This window comes from Ramularia collo-cygni, assembly GCF_900074925.1.
Source record: "Ramularia collo-cygni strain URUG2 genome assembly, contig: RCC_scaffold18, whole genome shotgun sequence".
Lineage (NCBI taxonomy): Eukaryota > Fungi > Ascomycota > Dothideomycetes > Mycosphaerellales > Mycosphaerellaceae > Ramularia > Ramularia collo-cygni.
The window spans coordinates 304,660-330,754 of NW_019716272.1; the positions used below are offsets into that span (position 1 = coordinate 304,660).

The window sequence follows — 26,095 nt, forward strand, 5'->3', positions numbered from 1 at the left end:
CTACTACCTTCTTATCTATAATAACTACTACCTTCTTATCTATACGCTAACTACCTTTCTATATAGACCTCCCTCTACCGCTCGAAAATCATCCGTAAATCGTCGTCCTACGACTAAGTTACTTATAATAGCTATATACGCCCTTCCGTATCCTCCGTATACTACACCTCTAGAGCTACTCTATCGCGCATATCCTTCGAATATTTAGGGTGGATTTAACTAGCTTTTGCCTCTATATTCGTAATCCGAGCATCTAGTACGTCGTTATCGAATCGCTTAATAAACTCCTTCTCGCTCTTTAATATTAATTAGTTACCTTACATTATAATCTACTCCTCTCCGGACACTATAGCATTATCGATAATGTTACGTAAGAGTAGGTTAGTAATATAAGCTTTTATAGGATCCTCTATAATTACTATACTAGTAAAGGGTAAGAGGAGGTTAGCGATATAGCCTAAGTTAATAGTATGCGTAACACGCTCTTTTGTAATACGCTCTTTCTAAATATCCTCTTTCTTTATACGCTATTCCGGAGGTAAGGATATTAGAGCCTAAGAGGATAGTAGTAGTATTAGCAAGGGCTCTTCTTTTATCTAATTACTCCTTAGTTTAATGCTATACATAACTAACGCTTTACTAACCTTACGAGTAGTTACTATAGTTATTAATGCTTCTTATACTAAACCAAACGAACACCGAACAACTATATAGTCCGAATCCGGCTTAACTACGCCTTATCTACGTACCGAAGAGCTACCTTAATTTAACTAACTACCGGCTATTTAAACATTATTAATTTAAGTCAAATCAGTTAATAATTAACTGATTTTAACTGATTTGAAGTTAAAAGTCAAACTCTATGCTTCTAGATAGAAGACCAGAGCATTCTTTTTTATATATATATTTATTTTTATTCCAGCTCTCCCGGGAATAGCGCCGAAGAATTACTCAATCATGCTATCCACATCGGCGTTAAATGACATGGGTTTGTATCTTGATTAACAAAGCAGTCTACATATGTAGAAGGGCGGGAAATGTCGTCAACTTATCTATCGACTAGACGGATTGTCTTCTCCATCTTCCGTCCCGTGAGATTCTGTGACGAGGATCGACGTCACGTATATATAGGCTGCGGTGGCATGAGCAGTCCCACGACTTTTATGTATGAGACTCGTCGTCACGTTCACGTTCACGTTCACGTCGCCTGCCGCATCCACGAAAGTCCACCTAACTTTAAGTTATCCCCAAGTCCAGTAACTACGGGAATTCATGGAATAGATACCATCTCCCCACCAGAATCTGATTGAGAATTGTCGTGCAGGACACACTTACAACAACCCACCAATATGGCCAATTGATGCCGACAATGCTACCGCATGCCACTTCCGACGTCGAGCGCCGGCGCTCCTCATCCCAACAACCACCGTCCAAATTCCCCGACTTCACCGATCCCTTTCCCTCCTCCTTCGATGGTGAGCAAGAGCAACGACATGGACAAGGCGGCGAGGATGTATTCGAATCGGGAGGAGAGGATATTTCGCGCGGCCCGAGTCCCCGTCCCCTCCCCAATGGCCTCCCGCCTGGACTGCACTCGAGTGAACGTTGGCCGACGCGGAGGGATTCCACCGCCAAAAGTTGGGCTTCTTGGGCTTCCAATGGCCGATTGCGAGATACTCGGCCCGGCAGACAAAAGAGCCTGTCCGAGGCCATTCGCACGGTGCGGAGACGAAAGGCGAGCATGTCGGAGAATGCGCAGGAAATCGCCCAAGCTTTAAAGGCTCCCGTGTCCATGCGATTGGTGCTGCTGTGTGCCTTCTGGTATGGGACATCCATCCTGACCAACACATCCTCCAAGGCTATATTGACCGCCCTCCCCAAACCCGTCACCCTGACCGTCATTCAATTCCTCCTCGTCTCCTTTTGGTGCGTCTTCCTCTCCTACCTGGCGAAGCGACATGCGGGCGTGCGGGATGCTCTGCCCGTGTTGAAGAATGGCATTCGACGGCCCAGCAAAGACATCATCCTGGCCACCCTCCCCCTCACCGCCTTCCAAATCGGTGGACATATCCTCAATTCCGATGCCATGTCCCGCATCCCCGTCTCCCTCGTCCACACCATCAAAGGCCTCTCCCCACTCATGACCGTCGTGGCATATCGCCTCTTCTACAACATCAAATACTCCACCCCAACCTACCTCTCCCTCGTTCCTCTAACATTAGGAGTCATCATGGCCTGCTCCACATCCTTCCGTGGCAACTTCATCGGTCTCATCTACGCCTTGGGGAGCGCCATCTTGTTCGTCACCCAAAACATCGTCTCCAAAACCATCTTCAACGAATCCTCCCAAGCCGAAGCCGACGGCGTCCCCATGGGCAGGAGGAAACCCGACAAACTCAATCTCCTCTGCTACTCCTCCATCATGGCCTTCCTTCTAACCTGCCCCGTCTGGCTCTGGTCCGAAGGCTTTCCCCTCCTCGCCGACTTCTTCCACGACGGCTCCATTGACCTGCGAGAGAAACCCGGCTCCTTCGATCATGGTCGCTTGGCAGCCGAATTCATCTTCAACGGCACCTTTCACTTCGCCCAATCCCTCGTCGCCTTTGTCCTCCTCGGAATGGTCTCCCCCGTCACCTACTCCGTAGCGAGTCTCATCAAACGAGTCGTCGTCATCATGTTTGCCATAATCTGGTGGGGAGCCAGCATGACGCGCATTCAAGGTTTGGGCTTCCTGTTGACGTTTGCGGGATTATATCTCTACGACCGCACCAGTGATTCCGCGAAGGCGGATAAGCGGGCGCGGGAACAGGGGACAGGGGAGAGCGCCCGGCCGTTGTTGCCGATGAGTTCTACGGATGGTACGAATAAGAAGAGTGACGGCCCGCAATCTACACCATCATCATCATCATCATCTGGTGAGGGAGGGTTCATGGGAAGGAGTGGGTATGCCCTGGGGGATCCTATGGGGAGTGGACCGGGGAGACCACCATTGTTGGATGGGGGGAATGTGACGATTAGTTTGCCGCCGGGGACTAAAGCTGAGGCTACGTGGTCGTTGGGGGATGTTGTTGGGAGGCAGCAGGGTAGGGGGATGGGTTGAGGTATGTATGTAACCTGACCTAATCTAGGGAATGAATGTGAAAATTTCAAGACTTCATTCTTAATCGTGTCGTTCTTTCAATTGTTTGATTTTATGGCATGGTATGGCATGGCATGGTATTGCATATCAGTCGGGTGGCATATCAGTCGGGTGGCGTAATAGGTAAGGTAGATTTGATGGTTTCTATTCGGGTCTTTGACTCGGGGGATTCCTTTCGAAAAAGCAATGATTCTTCCTTAATAAGGAACTAGGTAAGGTATCATCTTTCGCTTGATGTAATTTGACGGACAACGGCTTCTTCTATACGAATTTCAGATTTCATTCTGTGCTCTACAATAACCGTAACTTCGCTCCTCTGAGGGCAAATTACTCCGTCGGGGGTTCATTTCAAAGTAATGATCAACAATGGGGAAATATTGTCTTTCGTTTATTGGGTTGAGTTGAGGGATAACATAACACGATGCGACACGACAAGACATTAAGCACTACCTAGGTAGGTACTTGGATACGGCTTCTTCCATACGAGTTTCAGATCTTTATTCCGCGTTCTACAACAACCTTGAATCAACTTCGCCCCTCCTCCAAGTGGTAATTCACACCGTCAAAGATCATCTAGGCACAATACGCCTCATACCTAGCCTCAGCCTCATCCGAGAACGCCACGAATTTCCCACCAAACACCTCATTTTCCACGCCCGTGCAAGTCAACTGCCACTTTCTCCGTAGGTCTTGCTCGGTGGATCTCGTGCCGGATAGGAGACATCCCGCTTTACAGCTCATCACCCCTCCTGCAATTTTGCCACAGGCTGCAGCTGTGCCCGCTTTGTTGAAGACGATGGGACTGGCTCCTACTGCTTGAGGATCGTACTTTAGGCACGTGGCATGGTAGAATTGTTTGGGATTTGCGGCTTTTGCGTTGCAGGCGAGGAAGGAGTCGCCGTCTTCGTGGGTGACGACGAAGTCGGAATCAAGGCAGTTGGCGTTGCATTGTTTGCTTGAGTAGCAGGCTTGTCCTGGGGCGTACTTGGCTGCGAAGGCGCAGGTTGGAAATTGCGGCGATGAGGTAGAGGATTTTGCATTGTGATCTGAAGTGGAGAGTCAGTATGCAGTTTGATTTGTGAATATCAGCTTTGACTTACGAAAGTGAGGAATATTTTCGATTTTCGATTTTCGATCCTCGAAGTGACTGTAGATGTTCTTGTTGGTCTATAGAAAGGATATAGAGAACCGCAAAATCGAAGAGGACAGCGTCGATTATATATATACACTCAACACGCCCATCTCTAGATTTGTTGTCGTGATTTCACTTTCAATAGCTGCTACTGGTATCATCATCTTACCCTTGGGGAAATTTTGCAACGTCGAGATTAGGCAAAATCCGTTAAAGCGTGAGAGAGTACGATCCATGGTATTGGGAGGTGATGAACCAATAAATTCCCTCTTCTAGCAACGGTGGAAACCGGTCCGGAATACCCATATCCACGGATTACGAATTAGGGCCGGGAACTGTCTGTAGCATGTGCCTAATGTTCCTATAAGGCATCCGCGATCGTGATTCGCTAGTTTTATATCGAAGTAACCGGAAAGATATGATTAAGGTAGGTTTTAGGGATCCTAATGAGGATAATGCAATAGGTTTGGGTTCTGAGCTGCTATCTATGGTCTTAGTTTTGGTCTCAATCAGTTCTATTACTAGTGGGAGCGCCTCTGATCAGATTTGTCTACAACTCTCTCGTTATCTACGACAAGTGTTGAAGATTCTGGAACATTGACTTGAGATGGATTCAGGCTGAGGTTTTGCGGAATGGCGATGACTTTTTATGTCAACTGCTCTAGAATCTTGTAACAGCATAGATACCATGGTCATTGATTCCTGGTTATTAAACCATTTCTTGAGACTTTGTCCCATCTATGCTGCTAGTCCGAGATGATCTCGAACAAACAGACGAGATTGCTCTTCTGTTCTAACAAAGCCTTTGCAATTATCAAATGCCTTGGTTTCCTGTGAATCAAAAACTCCTCGTTATCATTACTGTCCGTGAAATCGTGCCGCCTATCGCTCTCTGCATCAGTCCCAACAACGCAGAGATCGCATCGTATACCAGTCTGCCACTTGCCCAATCTCGCCCTTCCCACCTAGAGTTTCAGCCGCGCAAATCTACAACCAACCCATCACTCCCCCACTCTCATCCCACCATTCCACCCCACCCCATCCATCTCCACCCCCTCATAGCATCGACCTCAAACTCCCCAAATCCCCAACCTCAACTTCCGGCTCAACAAACACCGCCTCCCTCAACAAAACCTTCCCAGCCAAAACACGCAAATTCCCAAACCCATCCACCCGCTCCTCCGCCACATAATACGCAGGTTCAAGCGCAACTTCCACTTCCCCATCATCCGAAATCTCCAATTCATCCCCTCCACCAAAACACAACACCATCCCCCCTCGAAGATGCGGAGCCAGAATCTCCTGCACGAATTCATCGAGATCCTCTTTGAAAATCTTCACATTCACAGTATTGATATCCTCGTCATCGTCATCGTTTTGCACAAGAACTGCATTGTAGCGAGGAAAATTCAGAATCCGAAGGACTTTCAGGTCAGGGAGGTCTTCTATAAGAGATTTGAAGATATGGAGGTATGAGTTTTCGGCTCGGTAGGGTCCAATCAGAATATCAGGCATAGAAATGGCGAGATGCCGTAAATTAGGGGTCAAGAAAGTCAAGAATTCAGGGGAGAAATCCCTTTTGATTCCCATTTCGGTAACGGTAACGTGGTTACATTCGAGAAAGAGGGATTCGAGCGTGTAGCTGTGGGATTTTAGACAGTTGAGATTCAAAGGCGTTTCCTCCTCCTCCTCGAGTGCATCGCGGCTTAGGTGTAGCTTTTTTAATCCGTCGAATGATTTGAGGAATTTCTCCACATAATGGCGTTCGAATTCTCGATCCTCCCCGTTCGTGTAGGTGAATTCTTTCAAAGCGCAATTACCGTATTTGGCAGCTTTAATCAGGGCGCGAAGGGCGCCTCTCGAACCTCGACATTTCCATAGACGAAGGGAGGTGAGGCGGGATATATCCGGCCGGGTAAGGTAGACATTCACGCACGTGTGCATAAAAGAGAGTTTGGTGAGGTTCAACCGTATCGGTTTGTCGGACTTGGAGGTGCCGTCTTTGTTACGGAACAGGCCGGTTCCGGTTTCGATGGGAGAGAGGACGGTCGTTGGAGGACGGAGTGCAGACTCTGCGTGGGAAATGGAGATGGAGGATGCGCAGCCGATGCTCAGCTCGGATAGATGGGGTGCCTGTTGGATGATTTCTTGATATGCACTTAGGTCGGTCTTGCCGATGACTTGTGGTATGTGGAGGCTAGTCAAGCCGATCCATGGCATCGTTGTAGTGTGGAGTTGCTCGATGAAATTGCTCATGGATGGTCCGAGGGCGATGGACTCGAGTTTGCGTTGTTGCACAAGGAGGAGATGAAGGCATTTCTCTTCGAGTATTAGGGTAGAGCATTCACTGCGAAAAGATTGATCGTCAGCAGTCGGTAGCTAGTTTTGGACGTTTTGTGCGCGGGAAAGACTTACATATGCCTCAGGCAATTGCGGGGAAGAATTCCAAGAAAAAGTCTCAGAAACCGAGCCTCATCATCGCAATCCGTCACGCCCTTTGTGCTGGTAATTTCGAGCCGGCGGACATGGACCAGACCGGGATTGTCGATTTTGAGTAGGCTCTTCTGGGCGTGGGGAAGCCAGGGTTGCAAGTCGCTGTTGAAGGACAAAGTGTGGTAGAGTCGGGTGATGGCCCAYGCGCGAACAGCTTTGCTCGTTAGGCAGAGCGCGAGGCGGTCTGACGGCCGGGTGATGAACTTTCCCGTAAGCAGCAGAAGTTCTGGTGGAAGTCGCTCGAGGCGGCTGCATGATGGAGGGTTGGGTGCTGGTGTAGTTGAGATTTCCAGAGTCGGTGGTTGAGAAATGCATGCCTTCGAGGTCAATTCATGAGGCGGTTGATCAGCCATTGCAGTGCCAAAATTTGGGTGTGTGTGTGTGTGTGTGAGAGAGAGAGAGTAATGGATGTGAAAGGTAGCGAGGAGTGTGTAGTGGAGTCGAAGTAAAGGTGGTAGTAGATCCAAAATTCCAAAGTCGAGTGTTGGAGTAATCAAGCTTCGGGCGGGTAGCGGGAACCACTAAGCAACCCATTCACTCGAATTTCGGCAATCTCGCACGTGACCTCTTCTCAGATCAGCTTTCCAAATTCTTCCTTGGCGACGAGAATATCTCACATCGGCTAGATCTGAATCGCAACGATTTCACACGTGATCTCTTCCTAACTGGGATTCCTAAATCCTTCCTAGTAGCGATTTCGAATATCCCACATTATCTAGATCTGGAACCTTGAAGTCCCTACACGTGTCCCTTTGCCAAATCGGTCTTGCACATCCCTCCTTGGTGGCGAGAATATCCTATATACTATCTAGATCTAAATACTCTATACTAGTATTTAAATTAGAATGTGTTCCTAATTCAGCTTTCTAAAAGTCCTTGTGGAAATTTCCCGACCTTAGGTGACCCACTCCTCGTGGACTGCCTCTAATGCGATAGACCCCATAGGAATAGCCGGCAGGCCATGTAGTGCCTCTTTGATCAGGGCTGCGACATATTCGGAAAAAAACGAAGAAAAGTAAACGAAAAGGAAGGATTTGGCTCAGAGCTTAGCTTTCCATTCAATGATTGTACCTACATAAGGTCAATATCAGAGAAGAGGATCAGTACGAGAAGTGGATTGCTCCCTGTTGAAAAACGGAGTGTGAATTGCTTGAATGTCTGTGAACTTCCATGCACGGTATACGCATAGCAGAAAGCATACTCAGGTCAAATTTTTCCCCTGAATGCCTGATACCTCGTCTGAACGCCATAGAGCAATCCCTCATCCGAGCCTCATCTCCATCTCCATAATCTCATGCAGCTGATCCCTACGAGCGCGACCATTGGATGTTCGGAGCAGGGTAATACTCGTTTCTTGCAAACTCTATTTGCAACGAATGCTGACATTCGAAATCAGTCGCAGAATCCGTCCGGGTATGCTTGTTACAGAACGCGAGATCTGGCTTGCTGTTTCTCGTTTGATCTGGGCTTTCGATATGATCGAGGCCCTGGATCAACCTATTGATCTTAAAGAGTATGACGGTATGTCTGGTCGTTCGCCCGTACCCTTTAAGATCAACATGATTCCGAGAGATGATAAAGTTGGGGAGCTATTGGCAAATGTCCAAGTTTGAGGAAAGAGAAACCAAGGCATACATGCCGCATAGGTAGATCGGTATGATCACAATTAATGCCGCCCAAGTTCGTCGCTTATATCGCCATCTGTATGTGCGATTGACACAGCGTCTAGACGCCTACGCAAGTTGCACGTTAGCAAGCAAATTGCCTTTATACTCGGCTATATAGATCTGTAAACGTAAATCATCCTGCCCGCTCTAGCCCATTGAACTATGTGATCTTTAAATCAGCACTTAGGTGGGCAAGCGCTAGAGATTGCTCAAACGCTGACTGTACCTTTTTTCTTTCCCGTTTTGTTGAACTGTGGTAATCGAAAAGGAGGTCGGTGAATGGAAATTTGCGGGTTGGTTTTGGCTTTCCGTTTGGACAAACAGACATCGCAGTCAGAAACCACATATTAATACACTCAGCCCTTGGATCTCTCGTTAGTACATGTGTGAAGCTATTACACGCTCGTGAACAGGTGAATATAAGCACAAAGACAAGCAGAGTTGCGAAGAGCCAATTCTTTCTTTCAATTGATTCCCTCTGCTCAACTTTTATTTTTAGTAGGAAGAACAATGTCTTTGTTTACAGCAATTAGTGCGGTAACCTTCAATCCCACGGCCCTCTGATTCCGTTTAAGTGGAATAATGCTTTCGATAACTCTTGGCAATTAAGCTCTACCTACGAAGTCACATGCTCATCTGACATCTGTATGGTCCCGAAGTAACAAACTATGCGAGGAGGACCTTCTACATCGATCCGTCACGTCTCACACTAATCCTACTATGTCGGCGTAAAGTCATTAATGAGTGAAAACAGGGGCGTCTCTAAACTTCCCCATCCAGAAGAAGGTGAAGAATCAAGATCCTGTGCGGAAAAGTCGTACTGCGAAGCATAGGAGTTTGTGTCGTCGAGATGAGGTGCACGGCTGTTGGGCGACTGTCCGTCCAGAAGACCGCTTGTAGAGATCATCGAGTCGTGCTGGATAAAGCAGCCGTCCAAGGAGAGGGGAGAAATGKGTGCCGCTGGAGTACGATTTGATGCACCTGGAGGCTGCTGGCGTTGCATCACGCGCGTATTCTGATTCACGTCCGCAAATCGCACCTGCGGATCCGTCGAGCCTTGAACATCGCCAAAAATGGCACAAAACCGCTGGCTGCTAGTGTGCATCATTGCACAATCTCTCTGTTCCGCATGCTTCAACGCAGCAGCTCGGAGAAGCTGGCATATTTTGGCATATCGAGCAGACTGGGGGTTTAGGTCTGCGAAATGTACCAGAATGGCGATTCCACGCTTCATAGATTGATCTAAAGGCCAGCCTCGACGATCAGAATTATCCAGACTGGCGAGACCAAGGCAAAGAATGGAGATGAAAACACTGTTGATTACCAAGGGTTGGCGTTGGGGCATTCCATCCTCTAAGACGATCTCGTAGGCCACGTTGATTCCCTTGATTGCCGCATCAACACATGCATCTGCATATGTAAAGAGACTTGTCATTGAGGGGGAGATGTGCTGTCCATGTGATGGTATTTTTGGATAATGGCAGACTTTGAAGGTCAGGAATGGCCGCGCCAGGAGAATGATAGAGTAGTAATAGGCCATGGTGACGATTGCGACGCCGAGACGATGAGAGAGTCGAGAGGGCTGCCCTGTCTCCACGTCTTGTAATCCATCGATCTTGAGCATTCGAGGTAGCTCCTCYGTCCATCTACGATGCTCGCGCGAAATACTTGTGGCCACCTCAAATGAGACGGAACGTTTCGAGTAGACCTCGACCAAGACTCTTTCGAATACATGGCAGATTCGGAAAATCGCCGAATAGGCTTGCGCTGATACGTTGGATCCTTCGCGGTGAGTGGCTTGGTCGACTGAGTCCCATACGATATTGCATTCAGCGTCAGAGGTGGCAGGCGGCCTTCCCATCGATGCGCTCAGGAAGAGATCACATACACGCAGCGTTTTCCAGGCTCGCGCTCGAGCCAGTCCATCTTCAGGGATGAAGGCAACATTTGTTTCGTGGCGATGAATGCCAAGAGCGTAAGCAGCTCGAGCRGCTACCCCTAAGTTGGTGAAGGCTCCATTACGTCGGCATGCGGCCAGCATGTAGTAAGTGATCATGGTGAAAGCTTGTACCGTCAATAGGCTTGGGCTGTCCATCAAAGTAGTAGTTGCAAGATGGCGACCATAAGCAAAGGACTGTTCTGCAAAGACTTCGTCGTCCTGACCTCGAGCTCGTCCCTGTGCTCCAATCGCCAAGGCCAGATATACGAGGGTTTGCGTGGCTGAATCCCTTGTTGAGTGACCTCGTACGATTGACGAAAGCTCTTGAACTWGCCACGACTCGTCAAAGAGGTCTAGGATACCGCTGGCGACGAGAGTGTATTGATTCGCTAGTGGAAGAGCGGAGTCGAGATCTAGCAACGGTTTTTGGACAGTCTCGAAGCCCATGGCCGGAGTTGTCTCGATCATTTGCTGACTATGGGTGTCTTTGCTAAACTCACACGGACCAACGGCCGCTGACATGGCTTTCCTCACGGTCTGAAGAAATGACAAGGACGCGGACTCGCCGATATAAGCTGAATTGAAATACAGTCAGTCGAGCTCACAGGAAACCCCTTTTGGCAGCTTACAAGATTTGCCTTTACTGTCCAGAAGCATGCTAGAGATCTCTGATACCGGAGCCGAAGCCACAAAATCATCATCCGCCTGCGTCGGAGCTTCATCGCTGGGTATATCGTCTTGGGAACGGCTGGGAACGTTGTGTGTGTGAGTGCTACTACTAGATTGTCCGTCAGGGGCTCGCTCGCGTAGCAGGGATCTTGCAAGGCTGTGGCTCTGAGTCTTGGAATACCGGCAGCCGTCCTGGCGATTACGAACCCTGCACGGATCGCAGGGTGTGGAACCATTGCATCTTTCTTTGCGTCGCTTGCAGCTGTCACAAGCTTGTAAGACTCGTCGACGATTTGATGGATCGACTTTTCTACGTGCCATCACTTCCAAGACTTGATGTTGAATACATGAGGAGGTCCAACGTTGTGAACCGTGTGAACCGAGGACGAGTGGAGAACTCGTGGAGATCCATGGATGGAGACGGGACGGCAATGCTGATCCAGGGTCATGGAGTAAAACCCGTAACGGATACGGAGATTACGGTTTGTTTCGATGGATAATTCGTGAGACATTACTACTACCATTATAGACGCACACCAGCTTCCGTCTCCAACCTTCTGGTCTTTCTCCCGGACACCGGACACCGGGTACCGCACCCGACCCCACACCACCCCACAACAACCGGAAAGTAGCATCATACAGCTCAATTGGACCTCCGGAACCATGTCGTTCAGGTGAAGCCTTCACACTGAAGGACATCGCGTCCACAAGCCGTACCGTAGGTGCACTATCCGCAAAATGAGGCGAAAGATCGCCTGGCGTATCCATGGAACGGATGGCAGGTATTTAGACATTGAAGAATCTAATACTTGAAGACCAAAACGACTTGCTTGTTCTCCGGTCTCACTTCTGGTTGACTTTATCAAACTGGTATCCGCGGACATGGACACCAACAACTTGGTTCACAGCAATGATGAAAGCGCGGGTAGCATTCACGACTCACCCGCTGAGAATCTTCGGCCCATGAGTGTCATCGCCATTGGAGCTGGTTTCTCTGGAATCTACTGCGGCGTCAGGATCCCGGAGCGATTACGCAATGTCAAATTAACCATATATGAGAAGAACGCCGGGGTCGGCGGAACGTGGTACGAAAATGAATACCCAGGTTGTGCTTGCGATATCCCAGGTAAGCGGAATCTGTCGTACGGATTCGATCGCCATGAGGCTGATGGAAGACCAAGCGCACTCATATCAATATACCTTTTCACCAAACCCAAATTGGAGCTCCTTCTATGCCCCGGCGCAAGAGATTCGAGAATACCTTGAGAGTGTGGTCAGAGAGTACTCTGTAGACCGGTTCATCAAATGCTTGCACAAAGTGGTGGACGCCCGGTGGGATGACAGCWAGTCCAAATGGTAAAGAACTGAGAAGCGACCACGGCTGTTCATTAACTGACCAGCTTTGTCAGGCAAGTCACAATCGAAAAGGTCGAGACGGGTGAAACGTTTGTGGATGAGGCCGACGTTGTAATCAGTGCCCGAGGAACTCTGAATGATATTTCCTGGCCAAAAGTGCAAGGCTTTTCGGATTTGAAGATTCCTGTGATGCACTCCGCTGCTTGGGACAAGGGGTAAGCGTTGCAGAGTCGCAAGTAATCCAAGCCGATTCATCTAACACAAGCCCAGCTACGACTTCCGGAACAAGCGTATCGGCGTGATTGGCGGTGGCAGTAGCGCAATTCAAATCATTCCTCAGTTGCAAAAGCTACCTGGGACACATCTAAGTTGCTTCGTTAGAAGCAAAACTTGGATTTCRCCCCAGTTTGGGGATGTGTCCATGCAGAATCTTGGAATGAAAGACAGCAAGTGTAAGCCACGCCTAATCACTTTGTGGCCAACACCACGACTAATGGTTTAGTCACCCCTGAGCAAAAGGCACGTTTCGCAAACGACCCAGACTACTATCTGAAGTTTCGAACCATCATTGAGAGGGACGCCAACTCTGTACACGACCTAACTCTCAAAGATTCGCCAACCCAGCGCGGTGCACGACAGCACTTTACGTCTTTGATGCAAGAAAGGCTTTCTAAGAAACCTCATATCCTCGAAGCAATTCTGCCATCTTTTAGTGTGGGCTGCCGAAGGCTCACTCCAGGACCTGGATATCTTGAAGCACTCGTGGAAGACAACGTAGATTTCATCAATACACCCATCTCAAAAGCAACCGAAACCGGTCTTGTGCTTGAGAACGGCGACGTCAAAAATCTGGATGTGCTCGTCTGTGCGACTGGCTTCCAGGCTTCAGCTCCCCCGCCGTTCCCAGTGACCGGAAAAGACGGCCTCACAATGAAACGCAAATTCGAACCATATGCCGAGACTTACATGTCGTTGGCCACGGACGGTTTTCCTAACTACTTTATGATGCTGGGCCCAAATGCCGCAATCGGGACCGGTACCTTGACAACCATGATGGAAATGACTGGCGACTACATCATCAAATGCATTCGCAAGCTACAAAAAGAAAACATTGCGCAAATGGAAGTGCAAGAGCGAAGAGTAAAGGACTTTTCAAAGATCATCGACCATTACTTCAAGAATACTGTATACCTTGACAATTGCAGTAGCTGGTATAAAAGTAATGGAGGCAAAGGCGATCGCATATCTGGTCTCTGGCCTGGAAGTGCTCTACACGCTATGGAGTGCCTTCGATCGCCGCGGTGGGAAGACTTCAGTTATGTGTATCATGGAGAGGAGGATGATGGAGGAGAGTGTAATAGGTTAGGATGGCTTGGGAATGGTTGGTCCATCATCCAGGTCGATCCCGACGAGGGCGAGTTGAGCCATTTCCTGCAACCAGGTATTATTGACATTCCGGCCAAGCCGTTTCCTGAGGAAACGCAATGCTATAGACAACGGCCGTTTTCATATTGAGGCCGGTACAGAGTTGAGTAACACACGCTTCTTACTTTGTCTGCAGGGCTCGAAGAATGAGGCAACTACTGGAATCCTCAACAGAGCCAGGTTGTTCAAGAGTACGAACGACGGTCGATAATGGAAAATATTTCACCAACCACATAGAACGTTCGCCTCACCCGCGTTGAGTGCCACATAATACGAAAATCTCATTAAAAATTCCAAGCCCAAGCAGCAATCAGATCCACCGGATTCATCGGACTCAAAATTCCAGCCATATGGCTACGTTATCTTGCGCTGTCCTCAGTCCGTTCGATCTGAGTGCAACCTTGAGAAGAAAACGGGAGCTGCACTCACATCAAGCGCTCCATAAAAATTTCCAACTCCCGAGATCGAGATCTTTGACAACCCTATCTTAGTCTACATCGTCTGATTATACGATTCCAAACATATTGCGCCAGATGTGCAGATCATTCACTTCCCCTCTTTTGCGGAAACACAGCGTAAAGGTCCAGAACCTTTATTGACCCTTGAAGAACGGTATCCGGAGAGTTTGGAGGAGGGGCGGGTACTGCACGGAAGAAGGATCGATCATATTACAAGTACTAGTAGTACCTCTCCCGGTGAAACCTAGTCTTATCTACCGAACCGTGGGTCTCGGAAAGCTTAAATTGGCTTGATGAATGATTCCTTGTATAATTTGATACTTTTTCGGTCTGAGATCCTACTTACAAGTCATAGATTCAATAGGTGGGCATTCTGGGAGTGAGTTCCCGAAAAGGCCTTTAATGAGCGTTCCGCTCCGCTCCTAGAAGCGGCGATGTTGCAGTGAGAATCACCATAGATCTTGTTCATCAACGGGACTTCGCGATGCCAGTCTAGGATGGTTTCATCCGATTCATCCGGTACTTGTATAATGCAGAGAGAATCGATATACAGGCACCCAATGAATACCTAACGGGCCACCTCAAAAGCGTCGCCGTACGTTGTGCATTTATAGTCCATACTGTACAGATTGGCATTTGGCCCATCTTTCTACATGCTCCATCGGCAGCCTGTCATCCTACTGGCTGCCACTAGGCGATCTAACGAGGCTAGGTACAAAGTCACTGACAGGTGTGGATCCCAACGAAGTGAGGGGTTTGCTGGCCATGTGAGAACTTCAGCAATCGTGAAACAGTATAATCCTCGTTGTCTCGGAACATTGCAAACTGCAGGCAGCCATTAGCAGTCATGTGTTCCTCAGTCCATATCTCTTTGCAGAAAGTTCTTMTTTACACTCATCCACCACAATCAAATCATCAATACAATAGGCGAAGGTTCATGGAGAATGACCCTCAGCGACTACACCAAAGCTTGGCCTTTGGTGGCCGTCTCCTCGGGCGTTTGCCCTTTCGCAATCACCTCTCGGATAGACTCCTCAAGTATACGACATCCCTCGCTCATGTCCGTCTCAGTAATGTTGAGAGCGGGGATGAAGCGCAGCGTGTCGWAAATCGAAGTCGTGAGGATCAACATGCCCTTTTCCTTACATCTCGCTTGTACTTTACTTCCAATGCTTCCKTGAGATCCGGGCTTGAACTCGACAGCCAGCATCAGGCCCAGTCCACGAACGTCATGTATGTGGCTTCCAACATCTGGGTCCGCCCACAACTTGTCAAGCATACCGCGCAGCTGCTTACTTCTGATGGCCACATTCTCGAGGATCTTCTCCTCCTTGAAGGCCTTTGCAACAGCGACACCAGCTGCACATGACACGGCGTTTCCAGCATAGGTACCACCCATAGTACCCACCGGTTGACTGTCCATGAGTTCTTTCCGGGAGACGATGCCAGAAAGCGGCATCCCATTTGCGATACCCTTGGCCATGATAAGAATGTCGGGACGGACATTCCAGTGTTCCATGGCGAACATCTTGCCGGTTCTACCAAAACCGGATTGGACCTCATCTGCGACCAACAGAATGTTGTGCTTGTCACAGATCTCACGGACGCGTTGAAGGTAGCCATCAGCGGCCGGTACATACCCACCTTCTCCCAGCACTGGCTCGATGAAGATTGCCGCAGTATCCGAAGGAGCCGATTCTCGCTTGAGGAGGAGCTCGAGCTGTGTGATAGGATCCATACAGCACTTCGAAGGACTGTAGTCTTGGCTGCTATGCTGTGCGATTGAGCACTGAGCGCAGTATGGGAATGGCACGGAGAAAATTCCTGGGAGGAGGGGATTGAAACCTTGACTGTAGACTGTCTTGGAACGTGTCATTGACATGGTCCCAAAGGTCCTTCCGTGGTATGAGCCCTGCATGACGATGATGTTCTGCTTCTTGGTGGCGTGGCGCGCGAGCTTCACAGCGGCCTCGACAGCTTCGCTGCCAGAGTTCCAGAAGAAGAAGGTGTCAAGACTCGGATGAGGCATACTGGGCAGTAAATGCTCGATGAGCTCCAGATATGGCTTTTGGAAAGCAATGTTCACCTGTCCATGGACGAGGGTGCCGACTTGAGCTTGAATGGCTTTTGTCACAGCCGGGTGGCAATGGCCCAGGTTTGCAACGCCAATGCCGACGGTGAAGTCGAGGTATCGTTTGCCGCCCATCATGGTGACATGAGAACCCGAGCCCGATTCGATGACTTCAGTTGAAAGCCTTCCAATTCCCTTGGCGACATGGCGGACACCAAATTTCGAGAGTTTTGCAKCAGCCGCTGATGCCATGTTTGATGATGCGGTGGAGTATCTTCTCGGGATGAAAGCGAAGAAGTCAGTACGATTACGGAGTATAGTCGTCTCCGGTGCACAGACTGCCAAGCTCCACTATACCACTCTGGGTCGTTTGCGCACACACAGCTTAGGTAATGTGATAGCGGTCGTTTCTCATTCGCTGTATATTAGTAAGATATAAGATGTAATTATTGACTTCTATAGGCACTGTTATAGGCTTCTCAGAGGCATTTGGATTAGTAGGCTACTCTAGTCTAGAGCATAGTCGGAACAGGGTTAGGGTTGAGGTTGGGGTAGTGCCGCCGGTATTACCTTCCTCCTAAGTCTTTACCACCGCACCACTATCGCCAACTACCTACGTATCATCCCAGATGGACTGAGGACTGGATTGCTACCGGGACGAGCACTCGGAGTCACTTTTGCCACCGATACAAAAAGTGCCACGTGAAAGCCCAAACTGTCGTTGCAACATTTTCCTCAACACGACGGCTCTGGGATATACAGAACGTATAATACGCAACAAGCCAATTGGCTCTATACACTTGGAAGCTTACACATCCTGTTTTACCGAATCTAATTATTGCTATCTACACCGGTTGAGCGATGGCTTCTCTCGCGGCCATCCGCGAAACGATGAGACGAAAAGCTAAGCATATCTTCTGGCGTCCTCCAGCTGTAACACAAGACTACCCGCCTCACCAACTCAGCGTCTGGTTGAATGTCATAGCCGGAACATTCTCAATGCGAGCATCACCTTTCACCACCACAAGATCATCGTCGTCGGACCAGCACGCACCGGCACTGTCTTCCTCGCAGAATGGGTAGACCGTCTTGGTTGGCATATAGCAGAAAGCTCTCTCGGCGTACGAGACAAAACTCGGACCCACAGACGTCGGAGCATTACACAATTCCGAAGCCGAGTGTTGTGCAACACTACTTTTGACGAGGCGGGAATCCTTCTCGAAGCGTTTCCTGAGTCGGGTATATTGCTTATTTTCATAGGGTTCCAGGCTCCGGCGAGCTGGGCGGATGACTGTGCTAGGGTCCTCATCAAATCTGAATCTCAGGGCGAAGTTGTTGGCGCAGTAGAATGATGTTCCCACATCTCCTGCAGTTCCTGGAGAGAAGTCTGGCCAGTGGATCTGGATTCCCGTCGTTGGCATATCGCCGTCGGCATCGACCCAAGCACATGGGACAGGTGCCTCGCCACCTTCTTCGAGCTCAAGAAAGATGTTGCTCCAGTACCTGTGAGTTGATTGTCAGTGAAAGGAGTCTGATGGTTTCCACAGAGTGGATCGATAGGGCGTTTCGAACTTACCAAGTCGCTTCACCACCGTGATTATTTGCGCACTCTTGTGCCCAGTTCCCGAGCGGACAGCCGTACTGCTGGCCTCCTGGGAATGTAATCGCGGCCCAGGAGAGACAGATGGCGTCGTTGTTCCCCGTGAGTAGGGTATACGTAGGCTGCTGCTCTACATCGCTGACTTTGGTTTCGCAGACATCGGCGCCTGAACCGCAGTTGTTGTTATCATTGGTGGTGATACCAATGAATCCGCCATTTTCATTCCAAAGACGAACATCTGGGATGTTACCACCCGCATCGGTAAGCGGGCCTCCATCGATACCAGCGGGCGGGTTGGTGCCGTCTAATCCAACCTTGAAGTTCAGAACAGCATTGGGTGGATCATCCTGACCAAGTTCGTCGCGAGCAAACAGGAAGATGGTGATGAGCCCGGAGATGACTCCTATAGCAGAAGCCATTTGGGCTTGGTATCGTAAGTGATGAGGATGGCGAGAAGTGCAGAAAAGATCACGAGGGATGAGATTGCAAGAATACAGCCTGCGTTTCCGAAGAAGGCTCGCTGTTTTGTATCTGGAGTCAAGATCCTTCACAACCTTCATCGCCCGATTCAACATCCTACGAGACTGCCCTAAGCCACGCTATCCTGAGAGTGGGTTCGGTGTTCACGATTACACCTGATGGGGCCTCATCTTCAGCTCTACAACTCCCTGTCTCGCGTGGTCTCCTGGATTCCCAAGTCCTGCGAGGCTGCCCTAAGCCACGCTATTCTAAGAGCGGGCTCGGTGCCACATCGTTCTCGATACCTGACGGGGCCTCGTCTTCAGCTCTGCAACTCGTTAGGATCGATGCGGCACAGTTCGATGATGGATTTCCCTGTCTCGCGTGGTGCCCTGAGTTCGCACGTCCTGCGAGGCTGCCCTAAGCCACGCTATTCTGAGAGCGGGCTAGGTTCTAGCGATCGTTTCCAACACCTGGATGGAGCCTCATCTTCAGCTCTACAACTCGGTAGGATAGATGCGGCACCGTTCGATAATGCAATTCCCTGTCTCGCGTGGTCTCCCGAGTTCCCACGTCCTACCGATGGCTGAGCCACTCCTCAACTTGACCCCTACATACTCTAGGATTCTCCGAACCATCGTGAATTATCCAACACATCGGAATCTATTGCTGAAGGATCAAAGAGGATGCATGCCGTAACGGATCGGGGGACCACATAACTTTCGCCAAGGTGGCGGATTGCCTGACAGCCGTCTTGGGAAGCTTCCAATGGGCAATGCCTCCGCCAAGTCCACCTTTCGTGCCGTAGCGTTGGCAATTATCGGAAAATCGCAACGCTGCATCGAAGGGAGCAAAGATGAGTCTTGAAGCTTGGATCTACAGAGGAGAAGAAATAGACTTCATGGCTGAAGTGTTCTTTGAGTGGAAGCGGAGCAAGACTCGGAAGAGCATACATTGAATAGGGCTCCGGTACATCCGCTTCCCCATTGTTGTTGCTCCACTAGTGCACGCCTTGATTAGCTGAAACCCTTAGTCCCAGGGCTGCAGCAACATATTATTCCCCGGAATGCAAGGTTCCCTATTGGACGAAAGGCCTTCCTGTTGAGGCACAGCTGATGACGTTGTGCAAATGCCAAGCATTGAGTAGGCCAAGTGGTTCTACATCATAGAACTCAAGCCCGATGTAACAATTCGAGATAGCGATAGAGCATGGCGGTGGGATAAGATTTGAATCTCCTTGTTCGTTCCGGCCGGACGTGACCATTGCCTCCACGACACTGACAATGAGTAAGCGCACTTGAAATGGCAGACAAGGTCAATATCGCCCGGTGTTGTCAATGCTGATGTCTGATCAAAGTGCTCCACAAGATATCCACCGCCCCACCACCCCCGGACAAGTCCGACGCGGCGCTTGGCAGGGCATATGATAGGGAGTTGCGCCCGATTCCCCACATATTCCGCCCCGATTCTCTGCCTGGGCATTGTGGGGCAGCGTGCCGCCGCGCCGAACAGGAACATAGCGAAACATGACACAATCCAWGAAAAGGACGAAGGAAGGATGGCCGCCTCATAAGAAGCCGCTGTTGGCAAAATAGTCGAACATTCTTGCAGGCCCCTTCTAGTCCTCAACACTCTACGTTTTACTTGCATATCTGCACGAAGGACCAGTCTCGACGTCATGAAGTTACRAACTCTGCCTCTGTGTGTCGCTTTCTCGGTCGCTGGCGCTCAAGGCAATAACAGAGATGACGACAATCCTAGCGTGGAGATACAATCCTGCAATGCCCTTTCTTGCATCGACAACAGCAATGGGGTCTGCCAAGCTGGCGGAATTCGTGCGACTGGGGTTGGCATCGCTGGCGAGGTCATCAGTACGGCAAATACAAGTCTCTCCTTGACTTTGGTAGATGATGGTGATTCTGGCGGCGTGATTGCTGGTTCACGGGGTTACCAATTTTCGACACAAATCCGTAAGTTTTGCGAATGGAAGAAGAGGTGATGGTGGATGAAGCGCGAGAGGTCGAATACCCTGTCATGCTAGCCTTCTGTTGCATCCCAGTGCTCCGTACGAACTCAGCTAACATTTAATCGCCGGATCCAGTGTACGCAGGCATTCCACAAACCCTCGATAATCAGGATCAGCCCACAGGATGCGCGCTCATGGCGCAATACCAAGGCTCCACTTTCCCGGATGACGGCAGCACTTCGAACACAACAGAGTGCGGAAACATCATTCCGGATTTCTGTCGCAGAAATCTAGCGGATATGATTCAAGACTTTGAGTTCCTCGGAAATGATACCACACAAAGCGATCGATGCGAAGCTCTGACACAATTTGTCTCCGCACAGATTCGTCAGGAGCTCATGTTCTGCGGCTCGTGGCTGGCCGGCTTCACCAATATCACCGGAGGTACAATTTTTGGACCCGGGGCAGCTTCTGAGGCTACTCAATTGCAGGAGGAAGGATGTCAGCCAGTCGTTCCGGAGCAGCGGAGTCTCTACAAAGTCACTGAGATGACTCAACTTCTTTACGCAGGTGATGAAGAGCTTCTGAAGCCTGGAGATGAGAGTGACGATCAGCTACCTCGGGTGGGTGCTGCTCGATCGGGTATCACGCCTGTGATAACGGTGTTGTATGACGGTGATCAGAGTCCGGATGTTCAATTTGCTTGTATGCGGACTTTTGCGGCAGATGGAGGAGAGATGCCGGATCAGTTGAACTTTGAGAGCATTGCTGAGAGAAACCGTGTTGTTGCATGGCTGGTAGCGGTTGTCGCAGCCGTTTGTGTATCTCTCGTTTGAAGATGCGAACAATACCTGCTCAGAACCCGACGCTCTGATTCACCTCTGCCAGGGTCAGCGTACCGTCCAGCCCTCTTCACGCATTGGAGTGGAATGAGATGCACGATCCCCTCTACTGAACCGGCCGAATATCTTGCTTGCTAAGCTGCAGGCTTCAAGCGGAGTATTCCACGCCGATGTATCGAAACGCTGTCTTGGTGCTCCGTGGGATCACGGCTGTGCTGACAATACACGTCTCTATATGTAGACATTTACAACGAACCATAACCAATGCGAATTCGCTAGCGCCCCTGAATCGCATTACGAACCAGCCGACTAGATCTGTACCTAGTCTTCAAGCTCAATCTCCTCGGAGTATTTATAAGAAGAAATAAGTATTCTTCTAAATCGTTAATAAGAATAGCTAACTATTATTTAGCTTTAAAGTTGTTTATACCCTTCGACTCGTACGTATAGTGGATGAGGACGAAGCAAGATGCCAGACATGTTGGACATGGGCTATGATAGATCCGCTTGTGTTGGCGCAAGAATCCTATCATCCAAGACGGCGGTCAACGATGAAGAGCAATTGGTATTGTCAAAGTTGCAAAGTAGCAGCAATGGGTAGGTGGCGAGAGGTCCGGTGGCAAGAGGTCCGGTGGCACTCACGAGACTTTCTGGATTCGCTGCGGCTCCATTGATTGTCTAGTCGTTAACAACCAGAACGTTCTGGATTGCCTTGAAGACTTGACTCGCCCCAGAACTCAGCCTTTCGATGATATCCATGGATGGCGGTGTCAATTATTCGGTGACGCATATCTGCTCTTCCACAAGGCGGAGGTATGCTTCAACAGTAGCGGATACGCAGACTCGAATTCGCTGCGGTACAACATTCTCTTGTGTTTCGGCGCGACCGAATAGAACATCGCTGACATCCGACTTTTGACAGAGCACAAGCGCCCAAGACGCCACTAGGATGGCCGGGCCAGACTCCAGTATGTTCCTGTTGGATCCGATATATGGACAGTTGCAGAGGTCAGCTTCCTGCGGGGCGTAAGGTTGGACGGTGCAGCTGGGAATTCCACCGCATCGATACCCTCAAGATATTTGGCCCAGAAGTCCTCGCGGCATTTCAGTCATTTTGGTTTTCCGAATGCTAATCGTCGGTGCTCTCAACTATAATGCCTTCTATAACAGCCTGATGAACACTTCTCAACTCAGAATTGATGGAAATACACCTCTTGCATAGATCCCTAGCTGCTTGCTAATGTGGTAACACGAGTGATCCCACCACCTCACTCCCTGGTCAACTTTCCGGTTAGTCCGGGACATCCTATGCAAAGTCATTACCCTCTCGTTCAACGGAATTAACGGGATTAACGGAATCCATGGTATACTATGCGACTAGTGCTATCTATAGGCAGCTTGGTCATCATACCACCGGGTCTACGCCCTGTCAACTCTCCATTCATACTGTAAATAAGCCTTGACAAACTTTGATCCTTAGCAATATATGTCACTGCGTACCATCTGAATTTCCGACACATTCTTCAAAACAACGGAACCTCTTCGCAGTTCAACCTAGATTGAACAGACTGCTCACTTCTTTCGCAACGATGATGCCCCACTATCTTCCAGCCGAGACAGGTCTACTCCTCATTGATATTCAAAAGGGATTTAATCACCCGACACACTGGGGATCGTCGAGGTCTACACCACAGTTCGAAGCCAATATCGCATCTCTTCTGAGCGCGTTCCGCAACGCTGGAGCACACATCTTCCACGTTTGCCACCACTCCACCTTTGAAGCTTCTCCCCTACACCCTTCCAAAGAAAGCGCGGAATTCATGCCATACGCTGCTCCTCTCCTTGCAGAGAAGGTGTTCCCAAAGACGACCAATTCTCCCTTCATCGAGACAGCCCTGGAGCAAGCCATCAAATCCCAGGGGATCAAAAGATTGGTCGTGTGTGGCTTGATGACAGCGCACTGTGTGGCAACAACAGTGCGCATGGCGTCAAACCTAAATGTCGTCAAACACAGCTACGGAATCCTCAATCTGGATGAGCAGACTCGTGGTGCGATGGCGCTCGTTAGCGATGGCACAGCTACATTTGACGTGGACTTTGAGGGCAAGTCCTACGATGCCGAGACCGTGCACGCCGTGCATCTAGCAACAATGAAGAACGAATTCTGCGATGTGGAAACAACAGAGGAAGTGCTCGCGATTCTAGGGGAACAACAGTGAGAGGGGGTCCGAAAGTCCCAACTAGGTTAGCCCTGCTCTAGCGCAACCTAGCCAGCACAAACACAGCAAGCATTAGAGCCCGTTCGGTAACTTTGAGGCCTTGGCAACCCCACGACCATAATAATGTGACAACATCAATCCTTCACTCACGAGTTCTCATTCATCTCAATCACGCACCATCCTCCATCCACCCCCTGCTCGCTCTATTCGACGCTGCACGTGGCTAGCTAGCTTGGCAAGCATGTTATCAGTCGTCTCCTTCTTTTTGTCAAACACGTACCTTTCATTTCCATTACACTACGTGCGAGAACGATTGAAGTTGCAAAAAAACATCTCGACTCTGTAATCGACCTGGCATAGATTGAGCTCCTCTATGGCTACAAAAATTTCTGACCAACCCAATCTCAGATTTGCTAAAGAGAATACAATGCTCAATCGGCCCTTCAGGAACGGAGCCAAGGCAATATAGCAGATCCCCAATATTGGCGCATCTTGTACTCTGCGAGCTTTTCTGCATGCTTTCGATCGCATCGGCCAGTTTGGGACCTTCCCCCCCGCTCCGAATATTATGAAGCGAAGTCATGTATGAGCGTACGCAGAAGATGATGGCACGACTTTTGGGCAGGGCGCAAAGAGTCTGATGCTCGACGCGCAAGTAGTACTCGTCGCAATTGGGCTGGTATTTGGTTTCGAAGACATCTGTTCCCTCTTGTTCGGGGTAGAAGTTGTTCCCATCTATTCGGAAGAGATCGATGCCGTCGGGTTGGAGTGACCACTATGGATCGTTAGCATACACACAAGGATCCAAGGGGTGGGTTTTCGTTGTTGTTGTTTGATCGGACGTACATTCATGCGCCCAATGAATTCTCCGATGACCATTCGCTTGAAGTAGCGGTCGACACTACTCCGACCAAGCTTCTCCTCGTAACCGGGGACGGGCTTGTGGATCTCGCGGACACTTTCACCAGCTCCCGCAGGGCTCAGAAACCCTCCTGGAAAACAAGCGAGGTAGCCACGGAGTCGGAAWTTGTCCGTCTTCTGCGTCTGGACACATGATGTAGAAGTCTTCCTCTACATTGTGACCAATGTAACGGATCCTTTCCGCTGGAGTCAACGTACTGGAGTCGAGGGGGTAAGACTTTTTCGTAGCGAGATTCTCGCATACTTTGCCAGAGACACGAAACATGTCGGGAAACCACTTGGGCAGATAATGGATCATGATCTGGTTGTACAACTCTTCAAATGCGTCATTCGCCAGCGGTCCGGTTCCAATTGTGTACTCGGGCTTTCTATCGAGAAGTTCTGTCCGCTCGGCGATTCGATAGGAGCCGGCGGCCCGTATGGTATCAGCTAATGCCCTAGCTTTCCAGATTTGATGGTGTGCCATTGAGAATTGATCCAGTGTTGGGCCTCGTTACGTGCTTGTCGTGTACCACACCGCTCATCCACCGTCTCAGCGGGCTTCGCCACATCTTTGTATATTGTTGATCGATGACCGTTCCGACATCCATGTATTCAGCAAGAGATTTCATACAGCTTTTCAACAATCCCCAACACGTTTCACGTCTTCCGAGTCGCGGGGATCTCCCAAGTGTGKAGATCTCGGAGTTTTCCCCTATGCACAAGACACCGGAGAGTTCGCATCTCTTAGCATAGGTGGACGTAATACTCCATACCGGATGCGACTGCACACGGTCCCGGCCAGCATTGACTCCGCTTCCCGAATCCTCCATGCATATCCGGACTGCACCAAGCGCGACAGTTGCCAGTGAATGATGACGAGCAGTACAAACTCCCCGACCGTAGGAATATCAGCCGAAGATCTGGCTCTTCTGGAGCGCCTGATCCAGACGGCCAAGTCCGCACAGCAATGCGCTGATGGAGGGAGTCTCCGTACGTAAACATCGTCCACTGATCATGTCCGGGTCTCAAGCAACAGGCAGAGTACTGATGTATACGGGGAGCAGAGGTTTTGAGGTAGCCAACCTCCAGTGCCGTCCAAATGTCCCAGGACGGCCAAGACTCCGCCAAAGCCCTTGCCGGATGTAAACGTGCTTACGAAAGCGTAAACAACGACGACGACGATGACGACGAAGAAGACGACGACGACGAAGACGACGAAGACGACGAAGACGACGAAGACGAYGACGACACCGAGTCGGACGACTACGAAGTGATGCCGCTAGGGTTCCCACGAACGCCAGAGCGCGGGCATGGTCAATCTACGTCCAAGCAACATTCGCCACGGCAGCGGGACAGAAAAGGGGACAGAAAGTGCTCGAGCCGGCCGCACGCAGCAGTCGAGAGGCGGTACCGGTCCAACGACAAACGAGAAGATCCAGGAGTTACAGAAGCGAATTCCCCACGACTTTGATGAGCATGCTGTTGAAGGTGCTGTGCAGGAGGACCCTTACACCGAAGGAGGACGGCCGCCGCATCAGACCATGACCAAAGGAGCAATTTTGGATCGTGCGGCGGCGGTACATTGCCCTTTTGCCGCAGTCGTACGAGGAGAAACAGGCTAGATGCCAGGGGTTAAAGGAGGTGGCGAAGCGATGGTTGAGCGAATGTGAGGGCAATTTGCAATAAGATGGGTAGAACAGCGTGAAATGACGCACTATAGATACATTCCCCTTCCCTGCCGTAAGAGCCCGTTCGGT

The 26,095-nt window shown here is 49.8% G+C and overlaps 9 protein-coding genes; 3 read left to right on the top strand and 6 right to left on the bottom strand.

Annotated features, from left to right (window-relative positions):
* Positions 1 to 1,369: 1,369 nt before the first annotated feature.
* RCC_09557 (related to glucose-6-phosphate/phosphate and phosphoenolpyruvate/phosphate antiporter) lies at positions 1,370 to 3,100 on the top strand (the record flags this gene model as incomplete). Its single annotated transcript, XM_023774799.1, has 1 exon — positions 1,370 to 3,100. The coding sequence occupies one exon, from the start codon at positions 1,370 to 1,372 to the stop codon at positions 3,098 to 3,100; it is 1,731 nt and encodes a 576-aa protein (XP_023630567.1).
* A 612-nt stretch (positions 3,101 to 3,712) lies between these two features.
* On the bottom strand, positions 3,713 to 4,507 carry RCC_09558 (uncharacterized protein; the record flags this gene model as incomplete). XM_023774800.1 has 3 exons in its annotated part: positions 3,713 to 4,185; positions 4,240 to 4,306; positions 4,367 to 4,507. 3 exons carry the CDS (start codon positions 4,505 to 4,507, stop codon positions 3,713 to 3,715), a joined length of 681 nt encoding a protein of 226 aa, XP_023630568.1.
* Positions 4,508 to 5,327: 820 nt separating this feature from the next.
* Positions 5,328 to 7,117, bottom strand: RCC_09559 (uncharacterized protein; the record flags this gene model as incomplete). XM_023774801.1 has 2 exons in its annotated part: positions 5,328 to 6,618; positions 6,687 to 7,117. The coding sequence occupies 2 exons, from the start codon at positions 7,115 to 7,117 to the stop codon at positions 5,328 to 5,330; spliced, it is 1,722 nt and encodes a 573-aa protein (XP_023630569.1).
* Positions 7,118 to 9,149: 2,032 nt separating this feature from the next.
* On the bottom strand, positions 9,150 to 11,275 carry RCC_09560 (uncharacterized protein; the record flags this gene model as incomplete). XM_023774802.1 has 3 exons in its annotated part: positions 9,150 to 10,945; positions 11,000 to 11,148; positions 11,247 to 11,275. The coding sequence occupies 3 exons, from the start codon at positions 11,273 to 11,275 to the stop codon at positions 9,150 to 9,152; spliced, it is 1,974 nt and encodes a 657-aa protein (XP_023630570.1).
* A 646-nt stretch (positions 11,276 to 11,921) lies between these two features.
* Positions 11,922 to 13,910, top strand: RCC_09562 (related to monooxigenase; the record flags this gene model as incomplete). XM_023774803.1 has 5 exons in its annotated part: positions 11,922 to 12,165; positions 12,221 to 12,395; positions 12,449 to 12,610; positions 12,666 to 12,847; positions 12,898 to 13,910. 5 exons carry the CDS (start codon positions 11,922 to 11,924, stop codon positions 13,908 to 13,910), a joined length of 1,776 nt encoding a protein of 591 aa, XP_023630571.1.
* A 1,326-nt stretch (positions 13,911 to 15,236) lies between these two features.
* RCC_09563 (related to 4-aminobutyrate aminotransferase) lies at positions 15,237 to 16,601 on the bottom strand (the record flags this gene model as incomplete). Its single annotated transcript, XM_023774804.1, has 1 exon — positions 15,237 to 16,601. One exon carries the CDS (start codon positions 16,599 to 16,601, stop codon positions 15,237 to 15,239), a length of 1,365 nt encoding a protein of 454 aa, XP_023630572.1.
* Positions 16,602 to 17,302: 701 nt separating this feature from the next.
* Positions 17,303 to 18,368, bottom strand: RCC_09564 (uncharacterized protein; the record flags this gene model as incomplete). XM_023774805.1 has 2 exons in its annotated part: positions 17,303 to 17,852; positions 17,926 to 18,368. 2 exons carry the CDS (start codon positions 18,366 to 18,368, stop codon positions 17,303 to 17,305), a joined length of 993 nt encoding a protein of 330 aa, XP_023630573.1.
* A 4,437-nt stretch (positions 18,369 to 22,805) lies between these two features.
* RCC_09565 (related to amidases related to nicotinamidase) lies at positions 22,806 to 23,435 on the top strand (the record flags this gene model as incomplete). Its single annotated transcript, XM_023774806.1, has 1 exon — positions 22,806 to 23,435. The coding sequence occupies one exon, from the start codon at positions 22,806 to 22,808 to the stop codon at positions 23,433 to 23,435; it is 630 nt and encodes a 209-aa protein (XP_023630574.1).
* Positions 23,436 to 23,727: 292 nt separating this feature from the next.
* Positions 23,728 to 24,314, bottom strand: RCC_09566 (uncharacterized protein; the record flags this gene model as incomplete). XM_023774807.1 has 2 exons in its annotated part: positions 23,728 to 24,210; positions 24,282 to 24,314. 2 exons carry the CDS (start codon positions 24,312 to 24,314, stop codon positions 23,728 to 23,730), a joined length of 516 nt encoding a protein of 171 aa, XP_023630575.1.
* Between the last annotated feature and the right edge of the window lie 1,781 nt (positions 24,315 to 26,095).